General features: G+C 35.8%; 1 protein-coding gene and 2 long non-coding RNA genes across 7 annotated transcripts in view; 1 reads left to right on the top strand and 2 right to left on the bottom strand.

The window, feature by feature from the left end:
* LOC135207996 (serine-arginine protein 55-like) overlaps positions 1–20463 on the top strand; it is a 332296-nt gene that overhangs the window by 268927 nt on the left and 42906 nt on the right. For all 5 annotated transcript variants that reach the window (XM_064240086.1, XM_064240085.1, XM_064240084.1 and 2 more), the window contains one exon: positions 3501–3574. In XM_064240086.1, the coding sequence (XP_064096156.1) occupies positions 3501–3574 (74 nt within the window). The remainder of the gene's footprint in view (positions 1–3500; positions 3575–20463) is intronic.
* LOC135207683 (uncharacterized) lies at positions 5333–6891 on the bottom strand. Its single transcript, XR_010313037.1, has 3 exons — positions 6458–6891; positions 5686–5768; positions 5333–5515 (listed from the first exon to the last, which is right to left on the bottom strand). It is a non-coding gene; the product is annotated as an uncharacterized LOC135207683 (long non-coding RNA).
* LOC135207682 (uncharacterized) lies at positions 7752–8342 on the bottom strand. Its single transcript, XR_010313036.1, has 3 exons — positions 8142–8342; positions 7917–8009; positions 7752–7786 (listed from the first exon to the last, which is right to left on the bottom strand). It is a non-coding gene; the product is annotated as an uncharacterized LOC135207682 (long non-coding RNA).

Below are 20463 nucleotides of genomic sequence, written 5' to 3'. Positions count from 1 at the left end.
AATACTCAACAATGTACTGTAGTCTTTCTTGACTGTTACAGTAGTGCCAAACTGCTTATCTCCAAATTCTTAAAACTAGATCACCAAATTTTTAGAATAGAGTTCAACATTTGTTTTTCTGGAGAATGTTGAATGCTCTATATAAACACCATTATGCCATTAACCATATACAGTTTCCTCAAAGGAAATTGTAAGTAACAGATATTATATAGGGAAGGAAGTGTTTTAGATGGCCATCAAAGCAAGAGAAACATTGAAAGCTGATACTGGTGTCATAGTAGAGTAGTTTGTCACATTTAGACATAAGTCAATGAATTTGAGAGAGTGAAAAAACCTATTTTCATTACTGTGAAGGCCTTGGGATTCAATGTTTGATTAGCCAAGCTTTGATTTTGCAGTTTTGTACTCCCGTAGGTTGTGGCAAGAGTAATGTTTACTATTTTGCAGTATTATTACAATTAAATCTTGGATGTTTAATACTTTAGTGCTGTATCTGAATTTGCTGGTACTAGTTTACAATGATGTTGGTTGTTCTCTTAGCTCAAAAAGAATGATATGCAAAGAAACCAGGCAGGCTTTTTATCATTTAGGTTTTTATCATAATTACAGACATTGTATTTGGAAGTAAAAAGTTGTGTACTTTACTATATTTTTACAGTTTACAAATTTGCATGAAAAGAGATGCTGCATGCTTGGTTAATTTTTTTGAAGTACACAATCCTTAGAAATGGTGGCAAATTCTTATAGTATCTAATAGGTTTTTGTATATAAAAGACAGTTGCTTAAACTGATTTTATGGTTTGGTTTGCAATTTTGTATTTTAACTTCGTCTAACCCTTTTTTAGATTGATTTTTTCCATTTTGAATTGCATACACAAGTAATAAAAAATATGTAGAATGAAACCTTTTATATAACACTGCAGTTTTATCTGTCATGTGTTTTCCCTTTCTTTTATAATTTGGGTCTTACAGGAGAAATGTTTTATATTGTGGTGATGTTCAGTACTTTCTTTTAAGAAATGGCTATTAGAATATACTTTGACTTGTTTACATGTCTTGTGTATAAATATTTTGAATTTCAGGGAATAGCAAGGATGGTGATGGTTGTTCTTATAGAAGAATTGGCCTCTGTTGAGAGTTGAACCATTCTTGTTGTCCTATTTCCGAATACAATTTTGCGATACCCTTTGATCTTGCTTCTGTCGAGTGTTATTTGTTGCCCCCTCGCCAGGATCAGAAGCCAGCTGAATGAAAAAAATAGTTTGGGCTCGCTTACGATCTTTGAGTGAACACCTTTGTATCACAATGTTATGGTTGGGTTTCAGTTATTACCTCTCCAGCTGATTGGAAATATTATATGAGTTACTGGCAAGTAAGTAGATTGTTAACAGTTTGAAGTTTATATTGGAAAGACCCTGCCCTACTTTTGAGTGAATGACAGGATGCAAATTAATTAAACATAAAGATTAGGAAATTTCTAAGTTTTATGTTGTATCACCCAAGCTCTTCTGCTGTCAATTTCTTTTAAGTTGAGTATACCCTTGTATAGTACTATTTTAATAGCCAAGTTTACATGTTCAGCGTTCAATATTTATCCCCCAGCGAAAGTATTGCTTATGAAACATTAGTATGTACTGTATTTTGGATTTGAGAATTGTTCAGATTGGTGCATGCATTGCTGGAGCTTGAAAGCAGTAGAGAAAAGATCATTAAAAGCCTTCTTTGCTCTTGTTTGTTTTACTCTGGATTTGTTCAAGGGTCTGTGAGATTTGGTTTTTAAAAGTTATGGTACTTTTTATTACTAAATACATGAAGTTTGTTAATTTTGATTAGGGTATTTTCTCATATCAAAAGGTGAGTGTATGTATTTTTATTCTTTGGAGTGGTTGGGAATCACTGAAGTAATGGAACTGTTTCTGAGTACAGTATCATGTTTTCCTGTGATAATGTAAATTAGAGATCGAGTGTATGTGATTTTTCTTATAGTATATTTATTTATATATTTATTTATTTATTTTTTTATTTATTTTTTTTGGCAATTTCTCCAGAAATAATGGTTGAAAACTGAGAGTAATAAGTATGCATGAAATTTCCAAATGTTCAGAAGGAATGTTATATCGCCAGCATGAAACGTGGATAAAGAAATGGCTGTAGTTTGGAGAGTGATTTGGTAAGGAATGTATTCACACAAATTTCTGTGTATTGATTTTTACACATAATTTTCTTGAGTTAACCCTCTACTGTTATGGGAATGTTAGATTTTTTAAATTAGTCGCTGGGTAATCAATTTTGAGCAGTAAATTTGATTTTTTAATAATCCCCAATAATGAAATGGGGCAAAGGACATATTTATATATAGAGAGTCATATAAAGTTTTCACATCCAAATTTGATAAAGTTTGCAGCCAGTGGTATCAGGGGTCAGTTAGAAGTTAAACTTCATTAGTAGCCTTCTAAAGATGCTGCTAATCACAAAATGTCTTTTTAAGACTAACGTAAGAGAGAACGAGATGTCGTAGCTTGAGGCTTGAGGGAGAGGATGACGGACGCGCAGTGTCGTGCTGGCCTGAGACTAGGACCCCAATCATCCTGATGAGAGAGAGTTGGAACACATGATGCGAACCAGCAGCTCATCTCAACCTTTCCGAAATGCCTGGTCACAAAATGAATAAAGGTCCTTGACTGACTGAGAAATGGGCTCTCGTACTACCTGCCGGGTGCAGAGACTGCCTAGCCGCTGCTCTGCACACACTCGCAATTCATCTGTATACCTCTGCCTTTGATGGAGGGTGGGCTGTACATTCCCCCTCTGCCAGGGTTAGTCACATCTTTGGGGTCGCCTCTTTACTTGGGACAAGTGCTAGCAGATGTTGGCCTGGTGATGATGATGATGATGATGATGATGTTGGAGGTATTGGACTCGCGGTAGAGGGTACAGGCGACCTCGCGGTGTTGAGTAACGACTTCACATTTCCCTTGAATTTCTGATCCCCATAACCAGGACAGGTAAATCAGGGTACCAATGTGGACCACTGAAATGGCCTTAACTTTATGTAGCAATCCTAGAGTTGGCAGTTGTTGTTGTTATGTTTAAAGAGCAAAATATCATCTCTGTATTGTCAGTCCAGTGTTCATTTTAGAAACTTCTTTTCTGGCATAATTCCTTCATGCTGTGTATAATTTTTCATGTGGTGTTACACATGTTTATAATGGTTTTCTGTTTCAGGGGCTAAGTTATACCCAATGTGAGTATTGTGTGTAATCGCTCACTTTTCAGATACGACATATGTCAGTATTGACCATTTACCTACCTTACCATTTGTTGGATGCCGACCCATTATTCAGTGTGAATGAAAGGTTCTTTAGATAAGAAGAATATATTTAGAGTACTTTCATGTGAGAATTTCTTTTATTGCTTTGTTAATTGGTAGGAATTCAGTTTGTCAGTTTTTTATTTAGACTATATAGTACGCACAATAAGGAAGATGTTTATATTGGCAGGATTTAAAAGACTTCATGAGGCAAGCTGGAGAAGTCACCTATGCTGATGCACACAAGTCTAGACGCAATGAAGGGTATGTGAAAAATTACTTTGCTTGTCCTTTGGTTTGGTGTGATTTGTACCTGTTATTGATGATTATAGCCCAGCTACTCTACTTCATGTTACATCTTGCTAAATTTAAATAAATATTTGTTTCACAACAAACTTATGCTTCCAATTAGCAGACGTTTGTGGTCTTCAGGTCCAGATGCTATAATTATTTTAAAATTAAGAAGAAAGCAGGCATCCCTGTGTTTGCTTGGTTGAAGCCTTTGGTTTCTAGGAACAATCGCAATCAGTATTTGTGCAACTGCTTTAGCAAGCATTACTAAATTTCTGTTACCACATACAATTTTTTCATATCAGTTTTCTCAAGATTTTGCAGTAATTTCATCTTTTTCAATCTCATGTGTTAAATGCCTATGGATGAAGTGAATAATATTATCTCCTTCAATTTGTGGGCTGGTATGTGGTAGATCTTAGCAAGAATGATGTATTTATTTTCTCCAAGAGAAGAGTTTTAGCAGATGTGCTTCAGTTTGGTGAGGTTTTCAGTAGTTGAATTCCTTATACAGGCAGTCCCTGGGTTACGACGGGTTCGGCTTACGTTCCGAGGTTAAGGCGCTTTTCAATTATATTCATAAGAAATTATTTCCAGGGTTACGACGCTTACAACGCTCATCTGGCACAAGAAATGTGACACCAAAAATGCAAAATAATCTATATTTGAAGGTTTTTTTATGAAAAATGCAATAAGAATGCAGTCTACATAGTTTTGAATGCACCCAAAGCATTAAAATTAAGGTTTTCTTAGGATTTTTTATGATGCTCCGGCTTATGACGATTTTCGGGTTACAACGCGTCTCAAGAACGGAACCCCTGTCGTAAACAGGGGACTGCCTGGACTATATTGTTGGTAAGGTTTGATATTAGTAAGTCTAGCAAATAATTTTTGAGGAATCTGTTTGTGACAAACTTAGCTAACATATGACAAGTATATTAGTCTTGTTTTATTGCTAAAATATAAGCAAATATCAGAAGTTAAATCAGAAGGTTCTTTATTCACTTAAAGGGCGGCGGCCAGTTAATGCTTTTTTTGAAGGACAGTATGTACTTTGACATTCATACCACTTAATAAGGTGACTTGGGACATCTCCAAACTGCATATGATTTTTGCCTCTGACCTTTGGTTTTGTGATGCCAGTGCGTTTTATCCCAAAAATAACCATTTTTCAAATTCTGTCTTCTCCCTTGATACTTATATTAAGACTTGGGATTACTGCCATATAAAGACCTGATGTAGACCTCCAATCAAATATAGTTTTTTTCCTAAAAGTCGTTATTTTGCTAGATATTACCATATATACTTGCATAACACACGAGCTCGCATATGTGACACCCAAATTTTCACCCTTAAAAATGATTTTATCATGTATCTCACGTATCATGCGAGTTGAATTTACGAGACCAAATAACAGTGGGCTAACTAACCTCTTTTCCTCCTCTTTATCTATTCCATTTTTTAGTTAGGCTAACCCCTTTTCCTTCATCTCTTAATCTATACCATCTTCTAGTCAAGTTTAAAAACGTAAAAGAGAATGCCAAAAGTATTGGAGTAATGATATACAGGCAGTCCCCGGGTTACGACGGGGGTTCCGTTCTTGAGGCGCGTCGTAAGCCGAAAATCGTCGTAAGCCGGAACGACACTTGGAAATATGCCTTAAACTAAGAAAAAGTTAGAGACCTTACCTGTGTGACATGCAAGTAGATTGCATGATGTGTAGGTGTTATTCCAATGGCAAAGGATGGTTCTTGAAGGTATAATTCTTTATTAAACTCTTGTGACACTAAAAAGCACAATGTACACTACACTTAATCCTTAGGGTATACACTAAACACTGTCACTGTATACGTATACACATGCATTGCACACTTTGTTAGATCCTTGATACACTAAAATCCCAGTCTGGTAGCTCTGGAAGGTAAAAGTATAAACACAATTAGTACAAAATACTACACAAAGTCCTGAATACAATATGTAAATTATAGATATCAAGAGTAAAAGAGTTAATGTATGTTAATTAATTCCTTACTTTGAGTTATATCAAGAGTAAAAAAGTTAATGTATGTGAATTAATTCCTTACCTTTAGTTTAAAGTTGTCTTTCAATGTAACCCTGGATGGACAAAGTCTTATGTGGCCCCATAGCCTACATCATTCAGGGGGTTCTGGAATGTACAAAAAAATAATTAGTATATCAGTAAGGTTAAGTCCTCTATGCATAGTAAGTTACATACATGGGAATATGCACATACAGTGTAATATCACATATATACCATGTATAAAACTTAGTTTAATGTATGTTAATTAATTCCTTACCTTTAGTTTAAAGTTCTCTGTTCAATGTAACCCTGGATGGACAAAGTCCTTATGTGGCCCCATAGCCTACATCATTCAGGGGTTCTGGAATGTACAAAAGATATTTTGTCAGTAAGTTACTCTATGCATAGTAAGTTACATACAGTAATATGCACCATACAGTGGTTTAATATCACATATATATGTATAAAACTTAGTTAATGTATGTTAATTAATTCCTTACCTTTAGTTTAAGTTCTCGTTCAATGTACTGATGGACAAAGTCTTATGTGGCCCCATAGCCTACATCATTCAGGGGGTTCTGGAATGTACAAAAGATAATTTTGTCAGTAAGTACTCTATGCATAGTAAGTTACATACAGTAATATGCACCATACAGTGGTTTAATATTGTAAATGATTGGTCTACACCCCCTGTTCAGCAGGGAGTGTACAGTATGTATGTAAATTCCATGAGGGACCTTGATTCACTTATCCCATGTGAGAGATCTTGGTCACTTAATGTATGTTTACTATATGTACTATGTATAATTCCTTACCTTTAGTACAGTAGTACATAGTTTACAGTTGTCGTTCTATGTTATGTAGTAACCCTGGACAAAGTTTTATGTGGCCCCATAGCCTGCATCATGGAGGGGGTCCTGGTTTTCTGGAATGTACCAAAAAAGTATCAAAGTTAAGTCATGTTATGTATGTTTAGTAAGTTACATACAGTAACCATACGTACAGTGGTTTATAACATGTACATATGTACATAATCAAACTTGGTTGGAAATTCCTGTAAAAAAAAGTTATGTACGTATGTAATATGTACTACTGTATGTAAAAACCTTACTGTTCATACTTTGTTACACTACATGTTACATGTGATACGTATACTTTCCTGAAGGGTTTTTTCCATCCAAAAATGGTGCTTCTACTTGTAGTAGTTATCCCTTGATGACACTTGTAGTAACAACCTGGAGTTGTGTGAAAAATGGTTGGTTCTGCGGAAGGAAAAAGTAACAAAATTAGTATACAAAATATACACTACAGAAAGTTGTGAATGCATATGTTAATTACTGTAGATATATCAAGAGTACTAAAAGAGTTAATGTATGTTAATTAATTCCTTACCTTTAGTTTAAAGTTGTCTTTCAATGTAACCCTGGATGGACAAAGTCTTATGTGGCCCCATAGCCTACATCATTCAGGGGGTTCTGGAATGTACAAAAAATAATTAGTATGTCAGTAAGTACTCTATGCATAGTAAGTTACATACAGTAATATGCACCATACAGTGGTTTAATATCACATATAACATGTAGTATAAAACTTAATTTAGAAATTCCTTACATAACTTACCAACTTTTAGTGAGTCTCAAAGCTGTTACCTAGGTTGTGGGAGATGGAGGTGGAGGTGTAGAGCATTCATGATAAGGATGGCATTCCCCTCCAAACCTAACTCAGTGTGCTTTATCACAGATAACAGCTAGGATGATGGGCAGTCTGGAATGAAGAATTAATATTAAAGGACAGTATGTAACCACTTAGGTGTACAAAATTTATTGTACGTATGCAAACATTAAACACAACTGAGAATTCCTTACCTCCAGCAAAATGAAGACATGTAGGCTATGTAGAGGTCTGGTTTATGTAAGTCACAGGTGCATGCCAGTCTGGAATGATAATGTAATAGTAGTACATATGATTATAGTATGTATGTTACATACATAACATGGTTATTACATATGTAATATTAAAACATTAATAAAAAAAACTGTCCTTACCAAATTCTAGTGGTTGGCTTGCTTACTGGGATGGTCATATGGTACATGAGAGTGGGTGGGTGGCTGGCTATGGAGTGGGATGGGCAGGTGCTTGGGAGTCTGGAATGATAAAAAATATACATATAAAATGATAGTTACTACTACTGTAACTACTGCACATGTTATTACTGTTTGACATATGTAGTGTGTAATACGTATGTTCAATATAAAAAATGAAGAATTCTTTTACCTGAAGGAATGGGAGAGGTGATACTACTCGTATCAACTGATTTGGGCTCTGGGGAGGTGATACTTGTATCAACTGATGAGGGAACATCTACATCTGGAAAGAATGATAGGGTACATAATATATTATAAGGTGGATGTATGTAATTGTAGCATATGTACACTTTTAATAAAATTTTCTATTAGCAATTTATAAAACATTTATACAAATTTGTTAAGGATTCCTTACCTGATGTATAGGGCGAGGCATCAAAACCATGGAAAGGCTCAGGGTCATCTGGTCACTGTCACTATCAAAGGGGTCTGAAATGGAAAAAAAAAAATAATAATAAGGTTATGCAACATCAAACACATTGTACCACTATGTAAGTTAGTGTACGAATGTATGTAGGGTGTAAACAATTTCCAACATGAAAATGAGAAAAATGAAATTGCTTACCTGGTTGTACACGTGCAGGTGGGCGGGCTGATACAGAGGGTCCAGGTACAGGGGGATCTGGAACGTCACAGGTAGTCAGGGAGATCTGGAACTGTCACAGGTAGTACAGGGAGATCTGGAACTGTCACAGGTAGTACAGGGGGATCTGGAACTGTCACCACTTCTGCAATAAAATTACAAATGATGAAAATTAATGAAGTTACAATTTATACTCTTACATTTAGTAGTTGTTACATTAAAAAATTAACACATTTTAATATGTACACTATGTACATATGAAATAGTAAACAGTTCAGAATTCCTTACCAGGACTAGGAGTGGGAGGTGGTGGTACTGGAGACTTGTGAAAGAAAGTGTCAAGCCTGGACTGCACACTTCTCTTCGTCTGCTCTCCTTCAGGGTCTCCTTGTAGAAAGTCACCAAATCCATGATTCCTCTCTTGATTTTGTCAAACCTACGAAACGTTAGGGTCTTCTGCCTCAAAAGAAGCCAATGGCTCTCTGCCAGATGAGTAAAACCCTCTGACAAGCCTTTCACAGTTAATGACCTGGGTTTTTGGCTCTGGTGCCGCCTCCTCTTCCTCTTCAATCATTTGTTGTTCAAGTTCTAGTAAGTCCTCTGCAGACAATTCCTCTCCATGGGAAGCCAGCAGCTCTGTTACATCATCAGGTTCAAGATCTAGTTGCAGCCTCTTGCTTGCTTAGCCCTACGATCTTCCTCGTCACAGTCTCGACGTCTTCTGCTGGTCAAAGCCTTCAAAACTGTGCACAAACTGTGGACACAGTTTCCTCCAGGCCCCATTTAAAGTGGTCGTCTTCACCTCGTCCCAAGCACTTGCAATGTTTCTTCACTGCATCTGCAATGTTGTAGCCCTTCCAGAATTGCTTCAGTGTCAACTCCTTGTTAGCTTCTATGGCCCTCAAAGCAACACGTATGGTCCTTCTAAGGTAGTAAGCCTTGAAATTTGCTATTACTCCCTGGTCCATTGGCTGTATCAGCGATGTGGTATTGGGTGGGAGGTACACACCTTCACATTAGGATGCATGTCGCTCAAATTTGAAGGGTGACCAGGGGCATTGTCCAGGACTAAGAGGGCCTTAAAAGGCAGACCTTCGAAGTCAAATACCGCTCCACTGCTGGCACGAAATGGTCATTGAACCAATCTTCGAAGACCATTAAGGTAAACCCACGCCTTCTTGTTAGATTTCCAAATCACAGGGGAGTTGACTCTTGAAAAATGCCCTTGAAAGCCTGGGATTCTCGGCCAAATACACCAGCAAGGGCTTCAGTTTCAAATCACCACTTGCATTGGCCCCAAACAGCAAAGTCAGTCGCTCCTTTCCAGCTTTATGGCAGGTGCTGACTTCTCCTCCTTGGAAAGGTACGTTCGATTTGGCATTCTTTTCCAAAATAATCCAGTCTCATCCACATTAAAGACTTGGTCAGCCGTGTAACCACCATCCTTAATTATCTCAGCCAAAACCACCTGGAAAACTTTCTGCTGCTTCGCTATCAGCACTAGCAGCTTCACCTTGCAGCTTCACATTATGCAAATTTGCACGAGCCTTAAAACGGTTAAACCAACCTCTACTCGCGGAAAATTCACCACCAGCACTGCCTTCGCCAAACTTTTTCACTACTGCCTCATGCAGCGCTCTAGCCTTCTCCTGGATCACACTTAAGCTCACCGGAACACGTCGCTGGTTCTGTCCTCCAGCCAGATCATGAGCAATTTCTCCATTTCAACAATGCTCTGGCTACGTTGCTTCTCGTTTATCACCGTTGACTTCATCGGTGCAGCATCCTTAACGTGCTTCAGAATACGTTCCTTATCCTTCACAATGGTTACCACCGTGGTCCTGCTCAAGCCTAAAGAACGGCCTATTTCGGTGTTAGTTTCTCCCTTCTCCGAACGCTTTATCACGTCATATTTGACCCCAATGTGATGACCTTCCTCTTCTTGGATGAACTATCATCGGAGGAAGTACTTTGGCGTTTAGGAGCCATTGTAAATTAGCGAAAATGGCAAGGAATTTCAGCAACGTCTCAGCACACAACCTAGTGGAATGCAGGCAGGCACGCGATTGAAGTGGCGTCCTTTCGTATTGTTACGCTTGGCGTCCTCGACCGTCCGAGGTCGTTGTTCGGATCAATTTACCATACAGTTTAATAGCGTTAATTAATTTATGCACCTCCGCTCAAAAACTAGTTCTGCATATGAGGTATCGTTAAAAAGCATAACAAAACGTCGTAACCTTGGCATTTGTGTTGTAATCTAACCAGAAACTTAGTTTTTTTAATTATGTACTGGAAACAAGCAATGATTTTTCATTATATTTGCGCTTTTGGACTGTTTTAAACTGCGCATCCCAAGCTAGTGTATTCATTCGCCCGCAAACTAGTTCCGCATATGCGGCGTCAGTAAAAAAATTCAAAAATACGAAAAAAAAAAGTGTCAAAAATCATCATAACCTCAAAATTTTTGTTGTAATGTAACCAAAAACATATTTTTATTATGTACTGTGCTAAACTATAAAGGATTTTTATCATAGCATGCGTTTTTTAAAAGCGTCGTTAACTCGGAGCGTCGGAAAGCGTCAGCGTCGTAACCTCGGAACAAGCGTCGTAACCCAGGACGGAATTTCCATTGATATTTAAGAAAAAGCGTCGTAACCTCGGAACGTCGTAAGCCGGAACCGTCGTTAAGCCGGGACCGCCTGTACTTGTTTGGAAAACGCATACAGCCTGAAACAGCTGATTTGCTATGAACAACCAATCTGATAACGACAGCCTTTTTGCTTGCATTTCAACCATCGTATGATAGTAAAAAATTACCATAGTTATGTTACAAATGACGTTAAGGAGAATAGGACCGATATATTTTACATTACAGGTAGTAGTCGACTTACTACCGCAATTATGACCAACTAGTCACAAAGCGATTAGGAAGTAAGTCGGCCCGTGTTAATTTTCCTTAAGAATATTGTACTAGCCTAGCCTACACTAGGGTAATCAGTGTCATCTTTACATATAGGGTAGCTTAGCCTACACTACACAGTATATTTTATACATATATGGCATATTAATTATTATTTACAGCTAATTCTCTAGGTTCAATGCATATTGGCTCATGATAATTCAGTACAAAGAGAAATTGAATAACATTTAACAAGTTAGCGTTGCGTTTACTATGATGATGATATCGTGGTACATAAATCGTATATATACAAATACAGTAGCCTAATTTTTTTTTTCAGTATACAGTAAGTCCTCGGTTACGCTGGTCTCGACTTACGATGTTTCGTGGTTACGAACGCGCCCCCATAAAAATATAAAAAATAATATTTTGCGTCGTTCCGTCTTACGCGGTTTAGCGTCGTAAGCAACGTAAACAAACGCGAACTAGTTCCAGGCGCACGGCGGAAGAATACGCTTTGTGGGGGAGAGGACGCGTCGCTTCGCTAGCTCATTCCTCGCCCATACGCCATTTTGGTTGTTTACACTGCCTCTCTCTCCCTCGTGTTGTATCGTTTTGTAACTTTTTGCTCTTTGTTATGGCTCCCAAGCGCAAGGCGGACTCTTCTGATGGTAGTGCATCGAAGAAAAGAAGGCCATCACCATGGAAATTAAAGTGGACATTATAAAGCGATCTGAGAAGGGAGAAACGCCAACAAACATTGGCCGCTCGCTTGGCCTTAGCCGTTCGACCGTTGCTACCATTATCAAAGATAAAGAGCGCATCGTTGAACATGTGAAAGGATCTGCTCCTATGAAAGCGACAGTGATAACTAAGCAGCGTAGTGGTCTAATAATTGAAATGGAAAGGTTATTGGTGCTTTGGTTGGAAGAACCAAAATCAACGGCGTATCCCAGTCAGCCTTATGGTGATTCAGGAGAAGGCGAAAAGATTGTTTGAAGCGTTGAAAAAAGAAAAGGGGGAGGGAAGTGAAAGTGAAGAGTTTGTGGCTAGTAGGGTTGGTTTATGCGATTTAAGCTCGGGACAATTACCATAACCTTAAATTGCAAGGTGAAGCTGCTAGTGGGGATGAGAAAGCAGCGATGTGAATTTCCTAAGCGTTGTCTGAGATAATTAAGGAGGGGGGTTATTCTGCTCATGCAAAGTGTTTAAACGTAGACGAGACAGGTTTGTTTTGGAAACGTATGCCTAACCGCACTTACATCGCCAAGGAGAGAAGTCAGCACCCGGTCATAAAGCCAGCAAGGAGAGGCTAACTTTACTTCTTGGGGGTAATGCTGCTGGCGACTTCAAACTGAAGCCCTTGTTGGTGTATCAGTGTGCAAGCCAATCAAACTAATAAAGGTAAGGAATTGTTCTCTCGTTGTTATTGATAGGTATTTACAATTAAATCATGTGGTATTTTTCAATGTTTCCGACTTACGCTGAAATCGTGTTACGATGCATCGTAAGAACGGATCAACGTCGTAACTCGAGGACCCCCTGTACTGTGTACTACATATAAGATATAATTTAGTAATTTATTAATATAAGCCAATTTTGGAGGTTCAGTGCATTCTGAATATGACATATCAGTAGTAAAAAAAAAAAAAAATAGAGAAAATGGGAATCAGATTCGGACCAACATCGGCATACCTAATTGAACGATGTCAGGCTGCTGACGGCTATGTATATTTACGAAATAAAAACAATGAATATGTATCTTTTCTGTGATTCTTTCAAAAAGTTATACATTACAGTATCCAATAATATTGTATGTATTCTCATATTATTATATCATAAAATACTAACAAAGCCATCAGTGTTTTGGATTTGAAATCAGCTGATGATGAATACGAGTTTATCTCTCCGTATTTAACTCAATTCGGAGCAAATTGCCTTTCTTCTAGTTAGCGTAAAATATCTAGATACTTTACTCATAAGACAAGGTAATTTGTCATTTTACTACGTATTTTTACTACGTATTTTTAAGTCAAAATATGAATTAAATATGCCTTGTGAACTAAAGTATTTTTTTTGTTAACAGATTGCATTGTGGGCATGTTTATTGTGTAAAAAATATCACGTGATTCCATTTGCTATTTTCACTTCATTTCATCATAGTCCGAACCTTTACTGTAACGTTACTTATCTTTTATCGGCGTGAAAACAACAGTAAAATGTGTTCTTTCAAGAGCTGAAGTTTTGATTTAAATGATTTTCTCTCAATTTTATCTACGGTTGTGTTTGATGGTGTAAGTTTACTGGAGTTATATCTTTGTTGCCAATGCACGATAATAGTACTATATGGATGAAACTCGCAAACTTCGGTATAGTACCTTCAAACTAGACCATAAGCAAAATGAGAGAAATGTTTTAATCAAAACTATTGGGCACGAAAAGAAAACATTTTATTGTTTCACTCCAATAAAAGATAAATATGTAAAGCTCGTAGTATTCTGAGGAGATGAAGTGAAAATATCGAACAGAATCTGTTGATTTTTGCTCACACAATAAACATGCCCTCAGTGCCATCTACTACGAAAAAATAACTAAATTTTGTTCACACACAATACGTTTTTAAGTGATATTTCCACTTGGAATATTACTTAAACAAAAACACCCCAGTGAATTATATTTCCAGCCCTACAACACGTGTTCTAGGGTTACGACGCTGATCCGACGGAAGAAATATGACTCCAAAAGGGCAAAATACTGTACATACTTGAATAATATTCAACTGCATGTAATTTTCAACTCTATTTTTACTGCATATATTAGGACTTTAGCATATGTCCCTTAGCAATAAGCCTAGCCTATGTTAGCAGTTGCTACTGTAACCTAGTCTATGATTCTGACATCTAAACCTAAGAAGCTAAAAGCTTAGAATATGCCAATAAAATGTATAAATAATCAGTATGTACTCATTTCAAATAATTATTAATTAATCATTAACTATAATACACAAACAAACAAACAAAAAATCTTCCAATCGTTTGTTTACATTCAGCTCTTACGAGTACCGAACGATCGCCAAGCAATCACTTTTCCTTGGACACAGTAAGCCATAAATTTTCATTAGTATCTCTCTTCAACTAATGAAACTACCAAACAGTATAATAACCATTCATTTCTATTCTTTATTCTATCTTTACCTAATGGAGATACCGAGTTACTGACTGCTATAATGAAACATATATGTAATGTAATATTAAAACAAGAAGAATTCTAGAAAATACGTATTTGTTGGCTTCGATGATAGCAGTCTGATTTATTTTATATTTTATGATATCTAATTCACAATTTTTTTATTAAATGTATTGCATGTACTAATTTCAAATAATTATTAAGTAACCATTAACTAGGATTAAAAAAAAAAAAAAAAAGCTTCCAAACTTCTGTTTACATCCAGCACTTACGAGTACCGAAAGATCGCCAAGAAATCACTTTTCTAGTACACAGTAAGCCATAAATTTTCATTATCTCTCTTCAACTATTGAAACTACCAAACAGTATAATAACCATTCATTTCTATTCTGTATTCTATCTTTACCTAATTTTTTTTTTTTAAATGTATTGCATAATAAGTTTTTGTTCCGACACGGAATACAAACCTTTCGGTCCTTTTACAATAGGAAGGTAACTAGCGGCAGCTAGTTACCTTCCTATTGTAAAAGGACCTCAGGTTTGTATAGTTAGGAAAATTGCAATTTTGGACAAATTGTCATTTCAATTTACAGCATCCTTTTACCAATTGAATACATAGAATACAAGGGGTAGATGCTGACCAATAGGAGAGCAGGATCTTATGGGGTAACTAGCATCAGGAACCAATGGGAGAGTGGGAGGATGGTGGCGAATTTACTCAGTTGGCGGGGCGCAAGTTTTAAAATTGTTCTTGGTGGTCCGGGCGAATCTCGGGACTTTACAGCAACAACCATTCGTAACTTTTAACTATTTTCGTATGTAGAGCCAAAAAAATCTTCATATTTGCTTTCGTATGTCGAGGTACCACTGTAATATTATTTGATGCAGTGAAGTAAAACATAACTTTTTAAAAGATGCATATCCACTATGCTTGTATTTTATCATACAATACTAATATATGATTATTACATACTCTAATTTAATATCTCATGTAAGATGCGACACCCTTAAAATCAGCTCCAAAATTAAGGCTTCAAAAGTCGCATAACACGCGAGTATATACGGTAGTTTTTTTATTATGTTAAAATAAAAAAAGGGGGGGGGGAATTTAAGAAAAAAAAAAGAAACAAAAATTGTTCTATAATGTCTTTCTAAGTTGTAAACCAAATTTCAATGCTATAGCTGTAAAACTAAGGGAGAAGATAACATTTGAAGGTCAATAAGTATAGTTTTGAGATAAGAGCGTTCAGTTTTTATTTGTATTTTTACAAAGACAATGTTAATAAATCATGATTACTATGAATTTTATACTATTCCTTTTTGGGCATTAACCCTTAAACGCCGAATGGACGTATTAAACGTCGAGTCAAAATATCCCCCGATTTCCGAATGGACGTACCATACGTCTGCTCAAAAAAGTTTTTTTAAAAATTCGCTGAAAAATACTTATAGGCCTACCAGCCAAAAACTTTTGAATCACGCGCCTTGGGGGATGCTGGGAGTTCACGGATCAAGGTATTGTTTTGTTTACAATCGTTACGCAGGCGCGCAAGCGCGAATTTCTTTCTTATTGCACTAAAAAGTATCAGTGACACATCTCAAAAATTATTTCGTCACTTTGACATAATTTTTGCACCGTTTTAAATTATCCGTTACATGAAGTATTATATATGAAAATGTGCGCAGTTTCATTTAGAATACAACAAAAAAATACTCATGATTGTAACTTTTATCAGTTTTGAAATATTTCCATATAAATAACGATAAGTGCCAAAATTTCAACTTTCGGTCAACTTTGACTCTACCGAAATGGTCGAAAAACGCAATTGTAAGCTAAAACGGTTATATTGTAGTAATATTCAACTATTTACCTTAATTTTGCAACAAATTGGAAGTCTCTAGCACAATATTTTGATTTATGGTGAATTTATGAAAAAACTTTTTCCTTACGTCCGCGCGGTAACTCTTCCGAAAAAAGTCATACATGCGATTGTGGTAATGTTTGCACCATTTTAAAATTAGCTGTTACATAAAGTTTTATATATGGAAATGTGCGCAATTTCATGCCCAATACAACTAAAAACAACCCATGGTTGTAGCTTTTATCAGTTTTGAAATATTTTCATATAAAAAATGATAAGTGACAAATTTTCAACCTTCGGTCAATTTTGACTACCGAAATGGTCGAAAAACGCAATTGTAAGCTAAAACTCTTATATTTTAGTAATATTCAATCATTTACCTTAATTTTGTAACAAATTGGAAGTCTAGCACAATATTTTGATTTATGGTGAATTTATGAAAAAAATAACATTTTCCTTACGTCCGCGCGGTAACTCTTCCGAAAAAATCATACGTGCGATTGTGGTAATGTTTGCACCATTTTAAATTACCCATGACATAAAGTTTTATATATGAAAATGTGCGCAATTTCATGTAGAATACAACGAAAAATAATTGAAGGTTGTAGCTTTTCTAATTTTTGAAATATTTGCATATAAATCACGATAAATAGAAAAAAAACCACATTCGGTCAACTTTGGCTCTACCGAAATGGTCGAAAAACGCAATTGTAAGCTAAAACTTATATTTTAGTAATATTCAATCATTTACCTTCATTTTGCAACAAATTGGAAGTCTCTAGCACAATATTTCGATTTATGGTGAATTTATGAAAAAACTTTTTCCTTACGTCCGCGCGGTAACTCTTCCGAAAAAAGTCATACATGCGATTGTGGTAATGTTTGCACCATTTTAAAATTAGCTGTTACATAAAGTTTTATATATGGAAATGTGCGCAATTTCATGCCCAATACAACTAAAAACAACCCATGGTTGTAGCTTTTATCAGTTTTGAAATATTTTCATATAAAAAATGATAAGTGACAAATTTTCAACCTTCGGTCAATTTTGACTACCGAAATGGTCGAAAAACGCAATTGTAAGCTAAAACTCTTATATTTTAGTAATATTCAATCATTTACCTTAATTTTGTAACAAATTGGAAGTCTAGCACAATATTTTGATTTATGGTGAATTTATGAAAAAAATAACATTTTCCTTACGTCCGCGCGGTAACTCTTCCGAAAAAATCATACGTGCGATTGTGGTAATGTTTGCACCATTTTAAATTACCCATGACATAAAGTTTTATATATGAAAATGTGCGCAATTTCATGTAGAATACAACGAAAAATAATTGAAGGTTGTAGCTTTTCTAATTTTTGAAATATTTGCATATAAATCACGATAAATAGAAAAAAAACCACATTCGGTCAACTTTGGCTCTACCGAAATGGTCGAAAAACGCAATTGTAAGCTAAAACTTATATTTTAGTAATATTCAATCATTTACCTTCATTTTGCAACAAATTGGAAGTCTCTAGCACAATATTTCGATTTATGGTGAATTTATGAAAAAAATTTTCCTTCCCTCCGCGTGCGGATTCTCCGCCATAAATCTCCGAATTGCGTACATCGAATTCTCGGAAAATTTGCTCCGTTTCATATTAGGCATTTCATAGAGTTTTATATATGAAAATGTGCGCAATTTCATGTAAAATAAAAGGAAAAATATTTGAAGGTTGTACCTTTTCTCATTTTCGAAATATTTGCATATAAATCACGATAAATAGAAAAAAAACCACGTTCGGTCAACTTTGACTCTACCGAAATGGTCGAAAAATGCAATTGTAAGCTAAAACTCTTACAGTATCGTAATATTCAATCATTTGTATTCATTTTGAAACAAATTGGAAGTCTCTAGAACAATATTTATTTTTACGGTGTGAATTTTTGAAAAAAACATTTTTTTACGTCCGCGCGTTATGAATTCGTACATCATTTTGTGATAATATTTTTCCGGTGTTGCTTTTATTGTTTTACAATGTATTATATATCAAAATGATTGCAATTTAGTGTACAATACAACTAAAAAAAAGAAACTCGTTAGCTTTTACCGTTTTTTGCACAGCATGATTTTAATACAATTATGTATGAATTTTTTTTTCCGCTACCATATATCCCATTATTTACATATGATAATGATATTATTTTTCATTTCTGATGATTGCACACTAAACTTCAGGCAATGACAAAAAAAAAGGAGCCAAAAATGAACTCTTAATCTTCAAAACTAAGTGTGCTGTGAGTTTTTAAAAAAATTATTTTTTCCGCTTCCGCGCTCACTCAAAACCGGCTCTGGCATTCAGGGGAGTTTTTTATTTTTACCGCTTCGGCGTTTAAGGGTTAATAAACCAAAACTATGTTATTTATCATGATTTAATCATAAATGAAGATCCCTTTGCTCAAAGATAGCAACACACACTCCTTCATTACCTCTGCTAATATCGCTGATGTTATGATCTACTGAACTCTTATTAAAGAGAATTTTCTTCTGCATGTCAGCGAGATGTTTTTCTTGTCTTTTCCTCTTTGGCATGATGAAAACATTGCTGAATCAGAAAAAAACAGACGTAAAAGCAACCGAATGTTGGAGGTGAAACTCGAACATGTACTCTTTCATGTTTCTGCTCACACTGAAGAGTGTTAGCTCAGTCTTCCCGTCTTGTGACTCATGGAATCTCTGCAGATGCAATTGTTCACAATTTGTTTGATAATAATTATCAAAATTTACAATAAGAGAAGAAATGCTGCATTTTCTTGTACGGATCAATGTTTTTGGCGTAATGAGTTAGTATTTTACTAATTACCCTGTAACTATGAAAGTAATAGGAATTTTGAGTTAATATTTTGTATACGCATTCTCAATTGCCATATGAAGCTTCATGAATTTTTTCAAGAATTTGCATTTTTTGCCCTATATTGGCCGTCCGGCGCCCTTAACCCTTTTTCTCCAAATCCCCCCTCCCCTTATATCATCACATCAAACCTTTTCTCTTCCTCTTAACTTGTACCCCAAACAGGTTCTAACCAAGGCCTCTTCACCCAATCCCTCCCACCTGTCTTTGCTACAGTCGTCGTCCCCCCCCCCCCCATCCACCACATCATCCACTTTTTTTTTTTTTTTTTTTTTTTTTTCTCTCTCTCTCAACTTTAGATCTTCCTTCCTTGGTAATGCCTATTATTGAACCATACATCATCACTGGTCTAATTATAGTACAATAGACTGTAGTATTAGTTTGCTTGACATTTATTTACCATATATTTTATTTTTCTACCATACTTCATAAATATAAAATTCAAACATGTTGTATTGTAATACAGGCAGTCCCCGGGTTATGACGGGGGTTCCGTTCTTGAGACGCGTCATAAGCCAAAAATCGTCGTAAGCTGGAACATCGTCAAAAATCCTAAGAAAACCTTACTTTTAATGCTTTGGGTGCATTGAAAACTATGTAAACTGCATTCTTATTACATTTTTCATAAAAAAAACCTTTAAATATTGATTGTTTTGCATTTTTGGTGACATATTTTATCTGCCAGATCAGTGTTGTAAGCGTCGTAACCCTGGAACATGCGTTGTAACCCTGGAAATAATTTCTGATGAATATAATTGAAAAGTGTCGTAACCTCGGAATGTCGTAAGCCGAGACGTAAGCCTGTATAAGGTGTATTGTATCATTTCTAGAAATGGCACACTAATTATAGCAAGCAAATGATTATATATTGCTGAAATTACAGGAGTTGTGTATTGAATCATAAAAACAATAAATTTTTGTACATTATGCTATATAAGACTCCAGTAATTTAGTAAAATATCCCCACAACTATATTGTGGATCAGCAATCGTGCCCAAGTTAATCCCGGATTTTTCTGTGGAACTTCTTTAAATATATCACAGAAAATTCGCTGCTTTGCAGAATTTTCGTAGAGCAATGTTCATTAATTAATCTATTTTCATTTTATGTGACTAAATAAATTTTTTTTATAAAAAATGACAAATTACATACATTTTCTCTGCACCTACTACACGTTGGATGAGGATCCGTCGACACCTAAGTTAGGAATCTTGAACACGGAAAGCCGCTGACTCCAGGGCATTTCCTT

This window comes from Macrobrachium nipponense, chromosome 34 (assembly GCF_015104395.2).
Source record: "Macrobrachium nipponense isolate FS-2020 chromosome 34, ASM1510439v2, whole genome shotgun sequence".
NCBI classification, from domain to species: Eukaryota; Metazoa; Arthropoda; class Malacostraca; order Decapoda; family Palaemonidae; genus Macrobrachium; species Macrobrachium nipponense.
Note: the sequence above shows the minus strand (reverse complement) of the source record. Positions and strands in the feature narration are given on the sequence as shown.